At 43.2% G+C, this 16309-nt stretch overlaps 2 protein-coding genes across 4 annotated transcripts in view; one reads left to right on the top strand and one right to left on the bottom strand.

The window, feature by feature from the left end:
* The first annotated feature begins 922 nt into the window (after positions 1 to 922).
* On the top strand, positions 923 to 10804 carry zfta (zinc finger translocation associated). The gene is made up of 5 exons (XM_035149353.2): positions 923 to 1417; positions 2589 to 3104; positions 4206 to 4565; positions 5570 to 6025; positions 7228 to 10804. Exons 1-5 carry the CDS (start codon positions 1297 to 1299, stop codon positions 7704 to 7706), a joined length of 1932 nt encoding a protein of 643 aa, XP_035005244.2. The 5' UTR covers positions 923 to 1296; the 3' UTR covers positions 7707 to 10804.
* Positions 10805 to 12317: 1513 nt separating this feature from the next.
* Positions 12318 to 16309, bottom strand: part of rtn3 (reticulon 3) — a 29424-nt gene continuing 25432 nt past the window's right edge. For all 3 annotated transcript variants that reach the window (XM_035149047.2, XM_047338894.1, XM_047338895.1), the window contains 2 exons: positions 16033 to 16091; positions 12318 to 15910 (listed from right to left, as the gene is read on the bottom strand). In XM_035149047.2, the coding sequence (XP_035004938.2) occupies positions 15862 to 15910; positions 16033 to 16091 (108 nt within the window). In that variant the 3' untranslated portion in view covers positions 12318 to 15861. The remainder of the gene's footprint in view (positions 15911 to 16032; positions 16092 to 16309) is intronic.

Here is a 16309-nt window from a genome sequence, read left to right as displayed (position 1 = left end):
GTTTTTTTTTAATGCCGAAGCTTCAGGGTTAGGTGCAGTTTGAGTTTTTGCTCCGAATAACACAATCAAACTGTAATCAACGTGCGTAGAGGAGGGTGTTCACAGCAGATGGTTTGCAGCAGCTCCAGATACCAGGAGAGGGACAAATAGAAATGAATATGTTTTTAAGTTTCAACATTAATATTGCTATTATAGAGATTGAGCATCCCCCACAATGATATATTTAAATATATCATTGTGTCTATTTTTGGATGGGCGGATCTTGGAAAAGGGGCCAACACCCAACAATAGAAGAAGAATTAATGATCCAATTACAATAGGTAGCACTGAATATGGAACTGAATCTATAACCAGAGTTAAAACGTTGATTAACGGGTTGAACGACAATTTATGAAGTATTCATCCTCTCGGTGCCAGATTGCTCCACTGATCTCACATGTGTTCGGGCCCATTATTTGTTTTTCTTTGTCTCCTGTGAGAATAAAGTGAACCACGTCCCGGTTCTAACTAGGACCCAGACCGAAGCAGCATTTGGATCCCTGCTGTATAACACCCCTGCTCGTTGTGCACTATAGCCCTACACTGTGGTTATAAACGGGGGTTGATGAAAATGCCGGAGCTCACGCACTGAACACTATGAGCCGGGGCTGTGGGGCCCTGATTCCGCCAGGCCCCGCCTCGTGTGTTAACCGATGCGTCCCCGCAGCAAACCTCCTCTCACCGCATGATTTTGTGAGAACAACAGCATTAGTATTAGCAGCTTATCTGTATTAGCGCCTGCTGCCTCGCTGCCCCCCCCCCCATCCACCCCGCGCACACACGTATACACTCACGCACACGCACAGGGGTGGGGGGGTGGGTGTGCATTGTCGACGCTGCTACTGTCTCTTTAAATTTACCCAGGAGCCCCTTAAGGAGCCCCAGGGGCCCCTAGTCCGGCTCCCCACCCTGAAGACAAGCAGGAGCCTTAAAATACATGAGTGTCGGCCTGCGCCGCGGCGCTTCCCCACAGACAGGCCGGAGGAGCGCGCTGCGTTCGCGGAGGAATACCTGAATACCTGCCGGTGTGGTTGTATGAAAAGTTAACTTGGCTCCCGTGCGTGCGGGGGGCGCGCGTGGGGGGGGGGACATCGCAGAGCACGGGCTCCTCGGCTCGTTACGGCGGACAGATGCGTGTCGAGCGGGGTGAGCGCGTTACCGCCGCGAACATGTTGTTGTCGTGAGCGTGACAAGTCGGGCGCTGCGCTACAGGGGGACGGAAGGAGGAAGACGAGCCCGGGTTTAAAGAGGCCGGTGATGGAAGAGGCAGAGAGCGGGGGACCGGAGCCCGAGCCCCGGTGCGCCGAGCAGACTGAGCTGCTCTCATTAATAATAAGCGGAGAGGAGGAAGCGACGCCAGAGGAGAGTGAGCTGGGAGGTAAAGGGGAGAAAACCAGTGTCATTATTGTTGCTGAGTGGGTCTGTGCGGCTGTCAGGGCCACGGCCATTGTCCCGCAGCCAGTTACTCTGTGTCAGGGACAATGCCAGAGAGCAGCATGGCCCCTCTGTCTCTGTGGCTCCTATAAACAAAGGCTCAACAGCACGCAGGCAGGCGGACACACGCTCTGCTGCCACCTAGCGGCCAATAGACAACTCAATATGGCCGGTTGGATCAAATGGGCTGCAGGAATAATGATGTAATAATAAATAATAATAATCCCTTCACCTTTATGGTAAAAAAAAAACACCCAGAGGCTGTTTAAGCCATATAAGCAAGCTGAGGTACATTAAGAGCAGTGTGATGTCATCACATATAATGTAGATATAATGACAATATGTACAATTCCTCTGTCAATTTACATCAAGAGGTATCTGTGCGTGAGAGCAGAGACACATGCTGATGCACAAAGTTCACGTGCACAATGAGCAGTAGTTCCACAGTTAGTTCAGCGCATACACGTTCCAGTGTCAGATAGAAACTTTGAACTGGCTGTAACAGACTTTAGGACGTTACTGTTTGCATATGTGTAACTCATCTCTGCTGATTCTTCTTGTTATTTAACAAATTCCATTTTGTCTGTCATGTGCTCATGTCAGTTTCTTCCAGTTATTGTGGAAAGTGTTTCTCCACAATTTATAGGTATTAACACTTAATGCGTAAAGTGCCTGGAGATCATGTGTGCTATGATTTGTCGCTATACAAATAACATCGGATTGAATAGTTTATAAGTCATTGGTCTGTCACTGTGTGATATTGTAGTGCACTAGTACAAAAATAACTTGAAGGTCCATAACCAGATCCATCAGCATTTCCTCTCCACACTCTTAGCCTGAGAACTGATCCATCTGCTTCAGTACTGACGTCATGAAATGGATTGGGGATCAGCCAGATCGACATGAGATACAGTCTCTCTCTGTGTCATTGATTTTTTATTATTATTATTAAATAATACGTGTTTTTGAGCCTTTGAACAAAACAAAAAAACCCAAAAGAATGTTGCCTATTAGAAAACACATTATTGCTCAACCATACTAAAGAGATATTTACCGTACTTGTCTGAAGTTGCAACCTATAAGGATGTATTTGTATTGTCTCTTGTTCCTGCTAGAAGAGGATGGTCTTGCCAACGGCCATGGTGAGGAGGAATCAGGGGCTGACATGGTCACACCTGTCAGATCTCCATGTACCAGCTACTGGAGCATCACGGAGGGTCCTGACCATCCCCTGCTCCTCTCCCTGGCCCCTGGGCCCTCTGGACGAAAACCCAGGGTCCAGAGGGCCTCGCGCCCAGGCCTCAGCCGGATCCCAGGTCGGGACCACCGCCGCTACTACCACGAGTACTGGCGTAGTGAGTACCTGATGGACTTTGACCCCCAGCGGCACGGGATGATCTGCATGGTGTGTGGCAGCTCACTGGCCACCCTGAAGCTCAGCACCATAAAGAGACACATAAGACAGAAGCACCCAGACTCCCTGCTGTGGAGTGCTGCCGACAAGGAGGTGATCCGCTCGGGCTGGGAGAGCCACCTGAGCCTGGGGGGGAGTCAGAGATCGTACAGCTCTGCTGCTGGACCTTTGCAACAGGAAGAAGAAGAGCAGCTGGACTCAGGCCAACATGCTGCTGGTGGGTAGGACTCTGCTCAGATAGGATCGGCCAGAAGTGTTGTAGATCTCACACTTGGTGGCAGTATGAGTTTGTGTTTTGGCTCCAAGTGAGAGGAGGAGACAATGATGTAATGATTCACTAATGATGTGTCAGGAAACGGAGAAGGGAGGACTGTGCCTGGGCATGACTGGTAAAAATGTTAGATATATTTGAGAAGCTATATATTTTTGAATTATTGCCTGTTGTGACATGTAGCCAGGGAAAAGCTTTCGACATTTCAATGAATTGAAAAACAGAGGAGAAGTGTTTATTATTCACATGCATTTTAACTGTGAAATGACACACAACACTCACGGTTGGATTAAGGTAGAGTTCATCCAAAAATGAAAACAAAGTCTGTGTGGAACACATTAGTACCCCCATCATACCTTAGTTGATCTGTGAGCTTTAGAGGTGTTGCCAGGTGTATTTTTGAACAGGCTAGCTGTGTCCCCCTGCTTCCAGTCTATATGCTAAGCTAGGCTAACCGCATTCCTGACTCCATCTCTGTACCGAACACAGAGATTCATATTTATGTTTTCATCTCATTCTTGCTACACTTTACTTAATTACATTAGTTATTTAACTGATATTTTCAGCCAGACATTGCATCACTTCTTTAGTCGTGCACATGTACTTGTAAAAAGCTGATAAGAAACTCTATTTACCTGCATACATGGAAAAGACATTTCCAACAAAAACCATGTGGAAATAAATAGGTTTCATAGCCGACTTGAAAGCATGAGCATAGCATGAGTTTCCTTCAGGCCCTTTGTTGCCATCCTGCTACTGCAGACATTGTTAGTTCTTCTTCTTCATTTATTCTTTTTTGAAATGTAAAAACAAAGATTAAGACATGATTAGTAAATCATTTATAGATCATGATAAGTCACGGTAAGTAGTGTAGCACAGGAGGAAGCTCACAAATGTAAATATTATAATTCTTCAATGCTTTGAATGTAATACTGCTATAAAACAGTCAAATGAATTATGTTATTTTTTAATTGGACATTTCTGCTCCCTGGTGGTAGTATCGGAAAGACCCTAATACGAGCTGCCCCTCTTCTTGATTCCTTGCAGATCTCCTGGATCCTGTGACTCCCCATGAGCAGCCACAACAGGCCCTCAGTCTGTCTCCCCAGTCTGAGGAGGTTGAAGTCCCGCAGACCCAGGAGGAGGATGAGCAGGATCTCTCCGGACCATCGGCTCAAACTTTGGAGCGCTACCTGAATGACTCACTGCACGCTTGGTTCCGTCAGGAGTTCCTGATGGAGTACGAAGCAGAGGCTGGCCGGCTAATGTGCATGGTGTGCGGAGGAGAGCTACCCTCCCTTCACCTTGACCACATCAAGAGCCATGTGCTGGACACCCACCCTAACTCCCTGGTCTACAGCTCAGAGGAGAAGCACTGCATCCTTCAGGCCTGGGCTCAGACTCATGGTGAGAACAGACAGCACAACACCGCATGCACTCAACCACAAAATGTGAAAAGGGTTTGACAAATTAATCTCATCATTTACGCCCAATCCCATTTAGCCCCTTAGCCCTATCCCTCTGTTCTGTGGGTTCCCATGTAGGGGACAGCTGTGGGATGGAGGGTTAGGGCCAAGTGTAGTGCTCGTCTTTTCTGCATTGATAATCCCGTTTTTTCAAGAAGATACACAATGCACTTGATTGAACCCGCGTATAGCAGAGATGTTTCTGAACTGAACTGCTCCTCTAATAACAAACCTTCCTCTCGGGGTTGCCTACAGACCACTGCTAGCAGCCTGAAGCTGTGTACTTTTGATTTATACGTGAAATAATGACGAGCATCCAAGCTTTTCGATTTCAAATGTCATTGATTCACCTGCATTAGCATATACTGTATGTTATAGGTTTGTCACTTTAGTAACTGCAAGATATAGCATTGGTTTAGTTAAGATCCCAACAATGTTATAACAATGACATCCCCGGTCAAACTTTTTGTCACGTCTGTTTACATCGATGACTACTGATGACGTGTCGACTTCTTGAAGGGCTGTCCCAATTCATATGGGAAGATAACCCTCGATAAGCCCCGGGTAGGGGTAGGGAGAATGGGTGAAATGGGATTGGGCCTTAGTCTTATCTGTCTGAACTTTGAAATGTATCGATATCACAAGCACAAACCCACCCAACCATTTTTATGACTACTTATCTGGATGCTATCTAGATAACATAATGAGCCAAGCACCCTGGACATCCTGTCCCCCTCTTGAATCTTACAACACTGCCTCCCAACCACAGTTCCTGATTGTATTAGTATGCTCCTCAATGATTGTTTGGTTTGATCATTCAGGGCCTTTCCAAGAGTTTCTGACAGCGTCACAGTCCCAAAACCTCATGTGCACTGTAGACAGAAAAAAATACATCTTTTTATGTGCTTAATATTTCACACGGTGTGTTTCTCTGCTCCACAACAGAAGATTCAGAAAACTCAATCAAATCAGAGCCCAGCACCAAAGAAGAAGGCATGGACCTATTTGCTCAGGATGCGGAGGCCATCCAGATCAACACTGACTTGTACCCAGAAAGTGATGGCACTTTAACTCAGGAAACGTGTCTCATTGGTGAGGACGGCGGCGTAGGAGCTCCACAGCAGGGATCCCAGCCCCTTCGTCAGCCCAGGAAGAGGCGGCTGCCTGGGGGCGACCCATGGCGGCTCCGCCTCGACTACCTGGTGGCCTACGGGCCCCAGGGCCAGGACACGTTCTGCATGGTGTGTTCTCAGGTCCTGCACGAAACCAAGGTCAGCAGCTTCCGGCGCCACATAAAGGAATGTCACCCCGAGACCACAACCCTCAGCCGACAAGAAAGGGAAGCCATGGCTGCTGCCTGGACCAAAGATTATTCTAGTGAAGACATGCAAACTGAAGATGGTGAGATGATTTCAGCCAATGTTACATGTCACTATGAAACAGAATATTCTCCAATATTAACAAAAGGTCAGCTTAATAGATAGGTCTTGTTTTCACTAGAGACAGAGCTCCATTCCTGTGTTATCCCTCTTTCCTGATCTGCTCTGTTTTGTTCTGCTTTTAAATGAATAATCTCAAATATTTATTTCTTTACTTGATCAATTTATTATACATTTAATTTCCACAGCACCAATTGCACAACAACACATTCATGGCAGACTTACCTGTTTGATGCTCTTAGTTTTTCTTTTCTAATCATTTCCAATTGCTTTTTAGCTGTAGTTATCAAGTTAGTGTAAAAAACAACTCTTCCTGCACAGACGTCACATTTCAAGCTTTACATTAGAGTACACTTTAATTTAGTTCCTTCGATCCAATGTTGACTTGTTTTGATAAGAACAGGAGCTACAAGTTGTCTTAAACCAGAGGTGCATGTTCGAAGAACATTACAATATGTTCACAGTTCTGTGGTATAAGGGCTTAAGGTTACTTTTGTATGGTTATTGTTTTTTCAAAGAAGTGATACTGAAGTTATGGACAAGGCATTTTAGATTTTCAGGAGTGATGCGTTACACTGACAGAAGCTTCACAGTATAAAAACCGTGAGTGGAATAATCTAGTGAATAAAAAGGTGAGAGCAGGGCGTCGGTACATGACTGACGGAACTAGTGCAGTGGAAATAAACATTACATTGAATTTATCATGTGAGCCTTTAGATTCTTTGAGATGAACTCGCTGACATAGCTACACTAACATTACTGTCGCTAATCTGGCGCCGACCTTTCAACATTTATGACATTTTGAAGACACTGTGTGCAGAAGTAGCAGCTCCAGTCAGCTGATTCATAACCGAGCGGGGTCCACGCATCGATGTAGTCACTTCTCTTACATTAAAATCAACTTCTGATTTGCATCAATCACTTGTTATAACCTAACGTTTATAACTTGATGTGATAAAATAGGATGAATATAGTGTGTGCTAGTCTCATTGGTGATGGAGCCTGGTAAAACATACAAATCTTCATATACTACATCTTAAAGACACAATACGACATAGAAACCTGTAAGAAGAGCAGCTTTGACTGTTAAAAGGTTTTGGCAGAGGAAATAGACAAGAATATCAAAGTAATGTAGTTTATTTATTAATATATTTGTTTTTGCAGAAATCAACCTTAGAGAAGCTACTACAGGGGAGACATGTGAGGACGCCTGCCCAGATATCACAACACCCAGTAAGACGGTGAAGAAGGAGGAAGGTGTGGGTGGACGAAGGGTGAAAGTGAAGGACAGCAGCACCACGGCCACACCTTCTCGCCACAGCCATTACCCCGGGAAGGACCAGAGGAGGAACTACCAGGTGCGTTGGCGGATGGAATACCTGATGGACTACGACTGCAGGAGACACGGGCTGATCTGCATAGTGTGTGGCGCCACTCTGGCCACGTTGAAGGTCAGCACCATCAAGAGGCACATCCAGCAGGTGCACCCCCACTCTCTGGACTACAACCCGGAGGAGAAGCAGCAGGCTATGCTGAGCTACAACCAGATCGCCTTGCACTTCACCCACTCCGATGACTGCTTCTCCTCCCAGGACCACGGGCACACAGAGCTGGCTCCCACTCCAGCACACTTTGGCACTTAAAAAAAGGGCTTCTGTCTGTGGCTCCTCAGACGTCCCATGTCCAGAAACAGCCCTTCATTGTCTTTGTTACGGGGACGTTCAGATCAAACATGGTCTTACTGTCCTATTCCTGCTCCTTGTCTTCTTTAACTTTGTTACCAAATCTATACAATCAGGTGACTAGCTGTCTCAATGGTCAGAAATATGAGAGTAAGGCCCAGGTTGAGAAACACAAGAATTCTAAATCTGAGAGTACTGTTGTAGGTGAAGGTGCAGATTGCAACTGCTGCAAAGGAAATGAGACAACCTAAAATGTCATGGCCTGAAAAAAACTCAAAGTCCAGCCACTCGTTTGAAACTAAAGCCTTATTTGCACGGGACCAGTATTACACAAGGACCTCATGGGATTGTTTAGGAGCTGCACATTTGCATGGATGCACAAAATCTGAGCTTTACAGATATGTCTGTCAAATCCTAATCCTTTTTTAACAAGCGATACCATTGTTACCATAGATAACAATACTGACCCAGTAGTTAATGCTATCCCGACCCTATAGTATGTGTATTGGAATACCAAGGGGTCTTATACATATATAATATGTATATGCACACACACACACACACATCTGATTAATCAGATCATCATCAGTCCGCTTAAATGTGGGCAAATATAACATGGAACGACACAGATGACATACTCTGTAGATTGTGTTTTTAAGGATACATATTAAATGCTGAATGGGATCCCCAGTTAAGGGCCCAGTCAGACCAACTTTTATGATTTCACAGCAAAACTGTTGTGTTCAGTGGAATTTCTCACAGAACCTTTGACATCCAAATATGTTCCACTGACCAAAAAACCAACTGTCAGGACATTGTTGACCTTTGAGGGAACGGAGAGCTGGATTGCAAGCTAACATATTAGCTGTGTCGGACCTTCTTCTTTTAAAATAATCCCCTGCCAGAGACTAAAGCTCCACGACAGAGGCATTCACCGTATTCGCATGGCGTGCATTTAACCACCTCCCAGTGTGATACCAGAGGAAATTAGTTCCTATGAAATTTTAACAGCATGGCTTCAAAAAACTCCGACGTTTCACTCACATGTGGCTGCTGGCGCTAACATGCTCCTGTCAGCTCAGTAGCTACAAGCTAGCTTCACCAGTGGTTACTTTATGTTGTCAGCACCACATGTTTCACAAGGACACACACATCCTATCTGCTGTTCTGGTCTGACCAGGGTCTAAAATACTGAAAATGGGGCTTTAGACGTTCAAACTCCTTCTTGCCTCGTCGTACACTTCCAACACCGAATGGGTCCCTGGACTTTTAGTTTTTAATGACTGTCATCATGTTTCCCCTCTTGCCCATGTGTTCAGGTCTGGCTTGTTTCTGGTTGGGGCCAGAGTCTGTTGTTCTCAGGAACTTTAGAAACAGAACCTTCGGCGAGGCCGGGTTGAATTAGTTTGATGATAATGTGTCTGAAGACAACACAGCACTTTGCCCTAAAAAATGTACTAAACCCCAGCTTTCCTTCTGTACAGCTAATAGAATGAGACTGTGTTTGATGTTATTGCTGAAGACAATGAATGCCAGCGTGCAGTCAATGAGTTTCGATCTCCTTAATGTATTTAATTCCTTGTTTACAGCGGAGGAGACATCCTCCTCTCTCTCACCCATTATAATGAGATATGTTATCTCTCTTGTCATTTTGCATTGTTGCTACGTCGACCTGCATCCGTTTCAGCATCCACAACTCATGTTAGCCAAAAGCTGCACAAAAAAAAGAATATGTAAATACTTATATGAAATATTTGAATTATTTTTCCTTTATACAAGCACTTTTATGCACCCTGGTTTCTACAAAACATGTTTGTAACTATGTCCAGTTTTTCTACTTCATTCAAGATTTCAACAGTGTTTGTAAACGGCTGGAGAACAGCCTGCTGGACTTCACTTTGAAAAGTCTGCTCCAGCTTTGGTACTGCTTCATTTTTTCATCCATTGTACAAAGTTTATGCAAAAAAAAAAAAGGAGTTGAAGAAAAAACTAAGAGTGTGTGCGAAAGAAAAGTCTGCCATAAAAATGTCACCAGGAAATGTAACTCAGGGATTCTGTTTTCATCAACGACCATTTCATCGGTGATCCTTTAAGAGCATGTCAGCTGGTGACATGTGAACATAGATACTGTACATGTGTCTGCTTTGGGTTGTACAGGTATTAGGGCCAACATAAAGTCATAATGTCAGGAGAACAAAGTTGTAACTTTAAGGAAAATGTCTTCAAATAGAAACGTCACATAACAAGGTCGCATGAGTGGAATAAGTACTTTGGAAAATTTGAAAAATTATAATATTTTGAGTAAAAAAGTTCAAGATTATTTTTCAGCAAAAATAATCTTATCATGAAAGTTACAATTTAAATTATATATTTAAATTATTTTTAGCAAAACACATCCTGGTCTGTCAGGAAAACTAAAATATGCAAATGTCTCCTCACAATATATGAAATCTAGTTATGATGTTTTTTTCGGTCAAATTATTACTTTACAAAGTTCTACTGTCACCCCTGTCTCTTGAATTCAGAATAACCCAACTTTTTCTCTCAGATTATGACGGCAATTCAACATTTTCTCAATTTTTTTTGACTTTACTTACAAATCTCCGTTTGTTTCCTTTACAGTGGCCCTATCACTCTGTCGTACACGAATGTGAATGACACACAAAATCTCAATGGTTACATTTTGGAAGAACGATCAGAGATGATGTTCTGGTACAAAAGCTCTTAACAAACTCCCTGCTTCGCTCTGACAGCAGACAAACAGTCGTATATTCCATTTCACTGGTCGCGTCAGGCCCACACATCCCTCTGGTAGAAATCTGACATAGCACTTAATTATTTAAAATGAACATACAGTGAATGGTAAAGCAATTGGAAATGAGATCAAACTATTTGCTTGTGTGTACGTGTGTACGTGTGTTTATACTGTGAATGATCAGCTTCTCATTTTTTCAATTCTTCAATTCTTCAATTTGACTTTGTCTTCTCTTCATCTGTACATGGCCAACATGTGACATCTCCATTCTCTCCAATGACTTTTGAATAAAGACTCAACACTGTGACGCTCTCTGCTTATTTACAGAGTACCATTGACTATTCAACTACTCAAGCTATGGTGTTGAATATTTCCATACAGCTTCCTGTATTATATTATATTATTTATATACGTAAAACGTGTCCTATGGCATATAGATGCAATACCCTATGCTAAATAATAATTCTGCTAATATAATTCATTAATATGCTTTGGGTGGCTTAGACTTATAGTGTTAAGTGCTTTGAGTGGTTGATAAGACTAGAAAAAGGCTATAGAAATACAGTCCATCTGAGATAACTTGCACATTAAGCAGGTTAGTTGGAGTTAGGGCTTCTACCTCACAGTGCAGGTGGTTATTTGTGCAGTTTATAACAGACCTCGCTGTACAGAGGACCTTAACCTGCTGCCACAGAACAAGAAGTAATCAGAGGAAAGCTTCAACCACAAACAAATCAAACCTCTAATCATATTTGACAATCCACATAAAATGGATTAGATTTGACAGGATCCTCAGTGTAACAGCCTGTAACTGGCAGTAAATCAGATCTGCTCACAAATACAGTAACTGCTCCACTGAGGATTTCTCTGAACTATAGGATCAAGTCTTAACCTGCTGAAATGAGTCGGTTAATTGACATCCAGTGACTTCACCTCCATGGTTGTCACAGCTTTACAGAAACATCATCTATCTGTTATCAAAACCACTTCTCCTATGAGGGTCATGTGGGGCTGGAGCCGATCCCAGGTGAAATCGGACGAGAGGTGGGTCAAACTCTATACATGTCGCCAGTCTTACAGGACTGACGTGTGTGTTTAGGACTAGGAGGTAGACAGAGGAAACCCACGCAGACACAGGGAGAAAATACAAACTCCACATGAAAAGGGCCTCTACTTAATTCACTTAATTCAGGATTAGAGGATCTCAGCCAGCTATCATGATCCAGTTTATCGTCCTCCAGCGTGCCTGTTTTTTTATCTGTCTTTAGGTTTTATAATCCAGTTACATGCACTTCTAGAGGTTTGGCATGTCAAGGTTTGTTGCTTTCACTTGAATGTCCAGAACCTTCGACTCCAGGTTTATGTTGAAAGCACCAGAGATCAAATCAAGCTGACTGATGTCCATGTATGGAGAGCAGGGCCCAGCATCGCTACCCACAATGCACTGTATGTTCATCTGTAACACAGCAGCTTCTTTCAGCATTTCTAAAAAAAAAATGTGGCTTTGATTCTATGACGTAAGCCCACATAGGCTTCAAATGGGACGTGTTGGAAGTATTCATGTGACTATTACCCCTTAATGGTTTTAGTATGCTGGCTTGGTCTAAAATTAGAAACTATAATCCCCTCTCCACCCAAACACCATAACAGACAGCTGCCTCCCACGTCAAATCTTCTTGTTTTGGATATTTCATCTGGATGCATTTTTTAAATCCCCCCCCATCCTCCCACACTGCTGGCATGCTGGGAAAATACAGTCTTGTTTTGTAGATGCCCTCGAGGGCCCTTTGCCCAGAGACAAATGAACGGACACAGAGTCCTTTGACATGTTTTTATTAATTTCACTTTGACATCAGTACAGAGACCACATACTTTTTTTTCCAATTTTCCATTTTTATTCCTGCAACATCTTTCCCAAAGCTTCAAAAACCAAAGTCATATCTAATACAAAACAAAGCTGATGTTAGTGAACAACATCTAGATACCAGTTAAGAGTCAGAAGCAAAACGAGACTCCTCAGAGACGAGATAAGTCAAACACACTCCTGCCACACACACCCCCCCCGAACCCGATGAAGACGCACTTGGACAAACAGGAAAAAGGAGCAAAGCAACATGCTGTGAGGGAACAGGTTCAATGTGTCAAGTTGTTATTCATATTATATATTAGACTCTAAAGAAATAAGCCAACTATAGCTCTGAGTTGCAGTGATGGGTTTACCCTGGTAGCACAGTAACATACAGCAGGTAACATGGTCTTTAGGTTCACCTAGAGGTGCAGTGCATAATGGTAGCTGCTGGAACATTAAAGGGTCAGTTCAACCAAAACACCTCCAGTAGTATCAAGCCTGGCAAACGGATTTGCTTCTAGTTTATTATAACAGACTTCAGAGAACCACATTTACATTTGCAGCTTTTGTCCTCTTTGCCTTGGTTTTCCAGATTAAAGTCAGTGTCTCGGAGATTTCTACCTCCACCGTAATGGAGGGTAATGGAGTTTAGATTGGAAGAAGTAATAGTCCCTAAAAAAAAAAGAGCTGACTGTTCTACAGATAATCCAGAAGAACAAGGACACCGTTTTTGGAAAAAGGACATCTATTCACCTCTACTGTAATCAAGTAAAAGCAGATATCTCAAAAGCAAAAAAGTTAGCAATGTAACTGCAGTTCATCTTTTTTTTTTAACAATTTGATTGAACGGACCCTTTAAATAAACTGAACCAAACTTTCATATATATATATATTCCAGTAGTTTACGGCAAACCTTTAAATGAAAATGAGAATGTAACTTTTTAAAGCTGCAATATGCAACTTCTTCACATTCAAATAAATAAGCAGGATGCATAAAAACACCATCATTCTCTGCATCATGGCCTGACCCCCCCACGCCACACACTCTGTCTGTAGGGGCCGTACTGACGCTGCTCAGCTCAGACTCAGGTGAGCTGCCAACCTGAGGGGAGGGGAGGGGGGGCTGGAACGAGGGAGGGGGTAAAATCTCCAACAGAAATGTTGCATATTTTGGTTTGAACACCCGGAGTCCGAATGAGACACCATGCACGGGGAGTTCACCACGACATTGGCGAGGTGACACACAGAGGTGCGGCATGCATGGAGAGGAATGTTCCACCAGAGAAAACATTCAGCACAGAAACGTGTCGTGTCAGCACTGAGAAGCAGTGACAGCACGGCCCCTCCACTGTCGGCCTGTCAGCATTCAGGGGCCTGTACTCTGTGGTACTGGGGATTGGAAAGCAACACAGACACACCTGTAATTTCAGTTCCTTCTACATACTCCTCCCTTAAAACAATATGGAGATGTAGCAGTAGCGCCGACATATGACTATGGTTTTTTTATTTTTAGTTCAAAAACACCACTGAAACAATCACAAGTAATAATCATATTAAACAAAAGTCAGGGTCAAAAATATGATACAGCCTATATAAAGGGTGGGAATCTTTCCAGCTTATACTATGACATGCGCTTCATGGCAGTCAGAGAAAAAGAAAGTGACAAGCAGAGCTCTATAATAACCAGCTGCACTCAAAATATCACAGCCCGGGTTGGTTACACCAACCCCTCAGCTCTAAAATGTCTCTCAGGTCGTCGCTGAGGTTAGCACGGAGTCTAAAATGTGTTGTTTCAATAACATTAAATAAATCATTCTGATATTTAGATTTTTATAAATTAGTATAGTAAAACTACCAATTAAATTTGCTTTTGAATTTTGTTATTTATTACTGGAGAGTCAGAGTCTGCCGATCATATTCCATCTCACAATTTGTATCCTGGCTCATTAATGAATTTATTTGAATATGCGTAAATAATGTTCCAATTAAACAATTGAAGATCCGCCCACAGGGGAGCAACAGGAGCTGATTGGCCAGACACTTTACATGTAAATAGTAAATCTGAATTTCAAAGACAGATTATGTTTTTAAAATCATTGAGTTAACCATGGCACTAGCTAAATGCAGATTCAACAAATGAGTAAATTAATTATAAATCGATGGGAAAGTTCAATTCTTAAATTTTGAAGTAATTTGACAAAAAGCTGTCAACCCTTTCTCATGGTCTTCAAGATCACTGAAAAAAAAAAGTAGCTCTGTGAAACTCTGTTACGATTTAACACACTCTAGACTCCTTACTTGTGAAATTCATGAGTTGAGCTGTGAAACCATTTTGGAGATTTAGGGGTGTGATAACACTTTAAAAGAGTATTTCATAACCTAAAAGCCCATCAGGAGTTTATTCTGAAAGAGCTTCAGTGTAAATGATGAAGCGCAATGACACTAACATAACTCTTACAATGCTGCCGTCAAGCTAGTAGGGAGTCAAAGCAGCCATTCTAATTCATATCAATAATAGTAATAAGTAGTGATAGGAAGAATCAAAATGTACCAGTGCATGTGAGATCAACACTTTGTGGCTTGAACGGGTGCGACATAAAAGGAGTTAGGACTGCTGTGCGGGAACTGTCCTTTGATATAAAAAGCGAGGCTTGCGTGTTCCACACAGCAGAGAGCCTGCCGTTGTCTTCAGGTGAATATATACAAAACAGAACTGTTCCAGAGAAGCATCTGATCAAGACGGTGAACTAGACCAAATTATCACAGCTGGCTCCGTGTTCCAAACCGTTTCTTTCACCCTGCTGATGGTTTCAAAAAGAAAAGTTCAGTGCATTGCAGAAACTGACATACAGAGGAGGTGCCTGTAAGGTGAATGGAAACAAACCCAAATAAACAGGCCAATTAATAACAGCAGACCCATTAACAAGCTTCCAAATATGAACTCATATCTATCCATCCAACAGAGCCCAAAAGGTTGCTTTTATTTCTTTTTCTCTTTTTTTTCTTCTTTAATGTTTGCAGCTTAAATTTTCCGTTGATGTTTGGGGAAATGTGCGGTTTTTAAGTACAGACATTTGCTTTTTTATTGATGAACAGCCACCAAACACCCCCTGCTCGCTGTGCACGATGGAACCAGGTCATAGATTCAGTCTAGTTCACTCGACCCTGCCTCCGCTCCCCTGTGGCACGCCCACAGACAGGCGGGAATCGCTGTGGCGTTACATCACTTCCCCGCTAGCGGTGCTCTTCCTGTCTGCACAGGCACAGTTCTTTTCTAATGCTTGCAAGTTAAGCTGCGCAGTAGTTTTACATTGAATATTGAGTAGCTCAGAGATTTTCTACCTAGCAAGGTTCAGTGTTGTAGGGTGGTGATGGTAGATGGAGTTGGGAGGGGCAGTTAGACTGGGGCGGGGTTAACTGGAGAGGGGGCTGGGGGGAGGTTAAGGGGGTTTAAGGTGGTGATGGAGATGAGGATGATGGTGATGTGGAGGTTTCTAATGGGGTGGAGGTGATCATTCAGTTTTGCTGCGCTTCATAGCTCCAGGAAGCTTCTCTTGCAACCTGGAGGAGAAAAAGAACAGGGGTGAAATACAGAAACCGAATCAGGATGTACAAGCTGCTGATTGTAAGATGATTATTGATAACCAACCCCCCACTCCCCACTGATGATTAGAATCACTTACTTGGCCATTGTGGTGTTGACTTGAGTACGTGCCACGTCAATGTACTGATCAATCTGGGTCTGGAAGGTAATAATGAGATTAGCATAAGTGAAAATATACATTTAATCACATTTAAAAAAGAACATGCAAGACCTCCGTACAATTAGGAGTCTTGTGGCTCTTGGAAGCAAAGTGAAAGCCGAGTTAGGAAAGTCGACCACATTCTAAATGAGTGTTAGATGAGGGTGTGACCTCAGGATCTCAACTCTGATGATGTCACTCTGCTGGCTTTATCAAC

Source organism: Hippoglossus stenolepis, chromosome 23 (genome assembly GCF_022539355.2).
Source record: "Hippoglossus stenolepis isolate QCI-W04-F060 chromosome 23, HSTE1.2, whole genome shotgun sequence".
Taxonomy (NCBI): domain Eukaryota; kingdom Metazoa; phylum Chordata; class Actinopteri; order Pleuronectiformes; family Pleuronectidae; genus Hippoglossus; species Hippoglossus stenolepis.
The sequence above is the reverse complement of the archived record's forward strand: the minus strand, read 5'-3'. Positions and strand labels throughout refer to the sequence as shown.

Bases quoted from the DNA above. Each gene is read 5' to 3' on its own strand.
- zfta (XM_035149353.2), top strand. From the start codon at position 1,297: ATGGAAGAGGCAGAGAGCGGGGGACCGGAGCCCGAGCCCCGGTGCGCC. The intron at 4,566-5,569 runs GTGAGAACAGAC...GCTCCACAACAG, and splicing joins GGCCTGGGCTCAGACTCATG to AAGATTCAGAAAACTCAATC. The intron at 6,026-7,227 runs GTGAGATGATTT...TTGTTTTTGCAG, and splicing joins AGACATGCAAACTGAAGATG to AAATCAACCTTAGAGAAGCT.